The sequence below is a fragment of the Eimeria tenella genome, genomic scaffold (genome assembly GCF_000499545.2).
Source record: "Eimeria tenella Houghton genomic scaffold, Eth_scaff53, whole genome shotgun sequence".
Classification (NCBI taxonomy): Eukaryota; Apicomplexa; class Conoidasida; order Eucoccidiorida; family Eimeriidae; genus Eimeria; species Eimeria tenella.
The window spans coordinates 7,744-10,243 of NW_013543405.1; the positions used below are offsets into that span (position 1 = coordinate 7,744).

A 2,500-nucleotide genomic window follows, 5' to 3' on the forward strand; every position below is an offset into this window, starting at 1 on the left:
GCCACCTAGCTGGCGAGCTAGCTAGCAGCTAGCTAGCGAACTATAGAACTCGCTGGCGAGCTGGCTAGCTAGCTTGCCAAGCTGCTGGAACCGTGAGTAGCTGGCTAGCTAGCTGGCCAGCTAGCTAGCTAGCTAGCTAGCTGGCAGCTAGCTGAAAGCGTGGGAGATTTATACTGAGCCGCCTAGCTAGCTTGTTAGCTAGCTAGATAGCCAGGTGGCTAGCTAAATGGCTAGGCCCATGGGTAGCACTACCACATCTCGCCGATCTGCTGCTAGCTAGCTGGCTGGCTTGCAAGCTAACTGCTTGTCGGGCTAGCTAGCTAGCTGGATGGCTAGCTAGCTACGTAGTTGGCTAGCTAGCCACTCACAGGCGGTTAGCTAGCAGGCTAGCTAAATTGATACAGATAAAAAGATATGTAAATGGTCTAGCCAGCTAGCTAGCTAGCTAGCTAGCTAGCTAGCTAGCTAGCCCGACAAATAGCTGTTCAGGAGGATAGCTAGAGAGCAAGCTAGCTAGCGGAGTAACCAGCTAGCTAAGTAACCAGCTAGCTAAGTAGCCAGCTAGCTAAGTAACCAGCTAGCTAGCTAGCTAGATAGCTAGCTAGATAGCTAGCTTTCTATCTATCTAGCTAGCTAGCTAGCTAGCTAGCCATCGGGTGTAGGCGCAGCTAGCTGCTCACCAAAGAGCAACGGAGCCGTCTGCTGCTGCTGATGCCAGCAGCAGCAAATCTGAAGACCAAGCCAAGGCGTCAATTGGGGCTGCATGCGCAGCAGCAGCAGCAGCAGCAGCAGCCCAGCTCTCTGCGGTGTAGGTACACCTCGTCTGCTGCGGCTGCCGCGTTGCGGGCTGCTGTTGCTGCTGCTGCTGCGGCTGCAGCAGCAGCACAGAGCCCTTGACTGTTCCCACAGCCAGAGAATCCGCAGCAGCAGCAGCAGGTGTTGCTTCTGCTGCTGCTGCTGCTGCTGCTGGAGCCAGAGCCACTACCCTATCGCCAGGAGGCAGCAGCTGCTGCACGTCCACTGCCCGCAGCTGCTGCTGCAGCTGCCGTTGCTGCTTCTGCTGCTGCTGCAGTAGCTCGTTCTCAAAGATATAAATGCTACCGTCAGCGCACAGCAGCCACAAACGATCGCCGCCGCTGCTGCTGCTGCTGCTGCTGCACTGGGCAAAGACGCAGCCAGGCAGCGAAATGCTGCCGATATGCTGCAGCGAGTTCATGCTGCTGCTGAAGAAGTTCGGGTGTATCTACAGCTGCATGCAGAGAAGCATCTTTTAATTCCAGAACTTTTATTGGAGGCTTTTCGAGTTCTCTGTTGCTGCGTTAGCCAGCCGCAAACCCTAAACCCTAAACCCTAAACCCTAAACCCTAAACCCTAAACCCTAAATTAGCATATCCAGTGTCTGTACATATTTAGACACAACACCCTCCTTTACTTTTTCTCTCGGATTAAGAAACCCTAGGCTCTGTGTCCTCTTCCTCAAAGCTGCGTTGAGCGCAGCTGAAGCTTTAGGGTTTAGGGTTTAGGGTTTAGGGTTTAGGGTTTAGGTTTTGAGGGGTGGTGCGTGCACTAAAGTCCTGCTGAGGCAAGGACTCGTGGAGCTGCTAAGCGAGCAGGAGGCGAGAAAAAGGCAGAAAATTAAAAATAAAATAAATAAATAAATGAAATAAAATAAAATAATAAATAAATAAATAAATAAATAAACCAGTAATTAGCTACTTTCCATCCAGGAGTTTGCATAACTTCTGTTTGGCTGTGGGGCCACGGCGGGCGGACTGCGAGCTGCTTCGGTGTACGTACGCTCCAAACTGCTATTTTAAATCGTAATTTTAATTTCATTTTATTAAATTTAAATATCTTATTCTTTTAAAAGAATAAAAAGCCTCAAAAAGGAGAAAATTCGCGCAGCCACTCTGCTGGTTGTGGGGAGCGCGCAGCAGCTCACCCGCTGCAACGAAAATGTGAACTTCGGAGTTTACACAAAAACGAGATTGAAATAAATCAAAATGAGTTTAAATTGATAAAATTTAATTAAAATGAATTAAAATAAATTAAAATAAATTAAAATAAAACAAAATAAGACAAAATAAATCAAAATGAAACCCATAATTCGATAAATAGCGCAAACACAAGTTTCGCGCAAATCTTGAAAGACCCAGGCAAATGGAAGGAAAGGTTGTACGTAGTAAGCTAGCTAGCTAGCTATCCGGCTAGCTAGCCAGCTAGCCAGCTAGCCAGCTAGCTAGCTAGCTAGCTAGCTGGCTAGCTGTCCAGCTGGCCATCGGCTAGCTAGCTAGCCAGCTAGCTAGCCAACCAGAGAGCCAGCTAGCTGTGCGGCTAGCTGGCTATCTAGCCTTATGGCTAGCTATTCAGATGCTCACAAACCAAGAGAAGAACAAACGGAAGAAAACTCAATCTTAAAAAATTATCAAGCTAGCCAGCCAGCTAGCTGGCGACCCAGTTGGCTAAGTGGCTAGCTAGCTAGCTAGATAGCTCACCTATC

The 2,500-nt window shown here is 48.6% G+C and overlaps 1 protein-coding gene across 1 annotated transcript; it reads right to left on the reverse strand.

Moving 5' to 3' along the window:
• Positions 1-676: 676 nt before the first annotated feature.
• Positions 677-1,216, reverse strand: ETH_00023460 (uncharacterized protein; the record flags this gene model as incomplete). The annotated part of the gene is made up of 1 exon (XM_013377456.1): positions 677-1,216. The coding sequence occupies one exon, from the start codon at positions 1,214-1,216 to the stop codon at positions 677-679; it is 540 nt and encodes a 179-aa protein (XP_013232910.1).
• Positions 1,217-2,500: the final 1,284 nt, after the last annotated feature.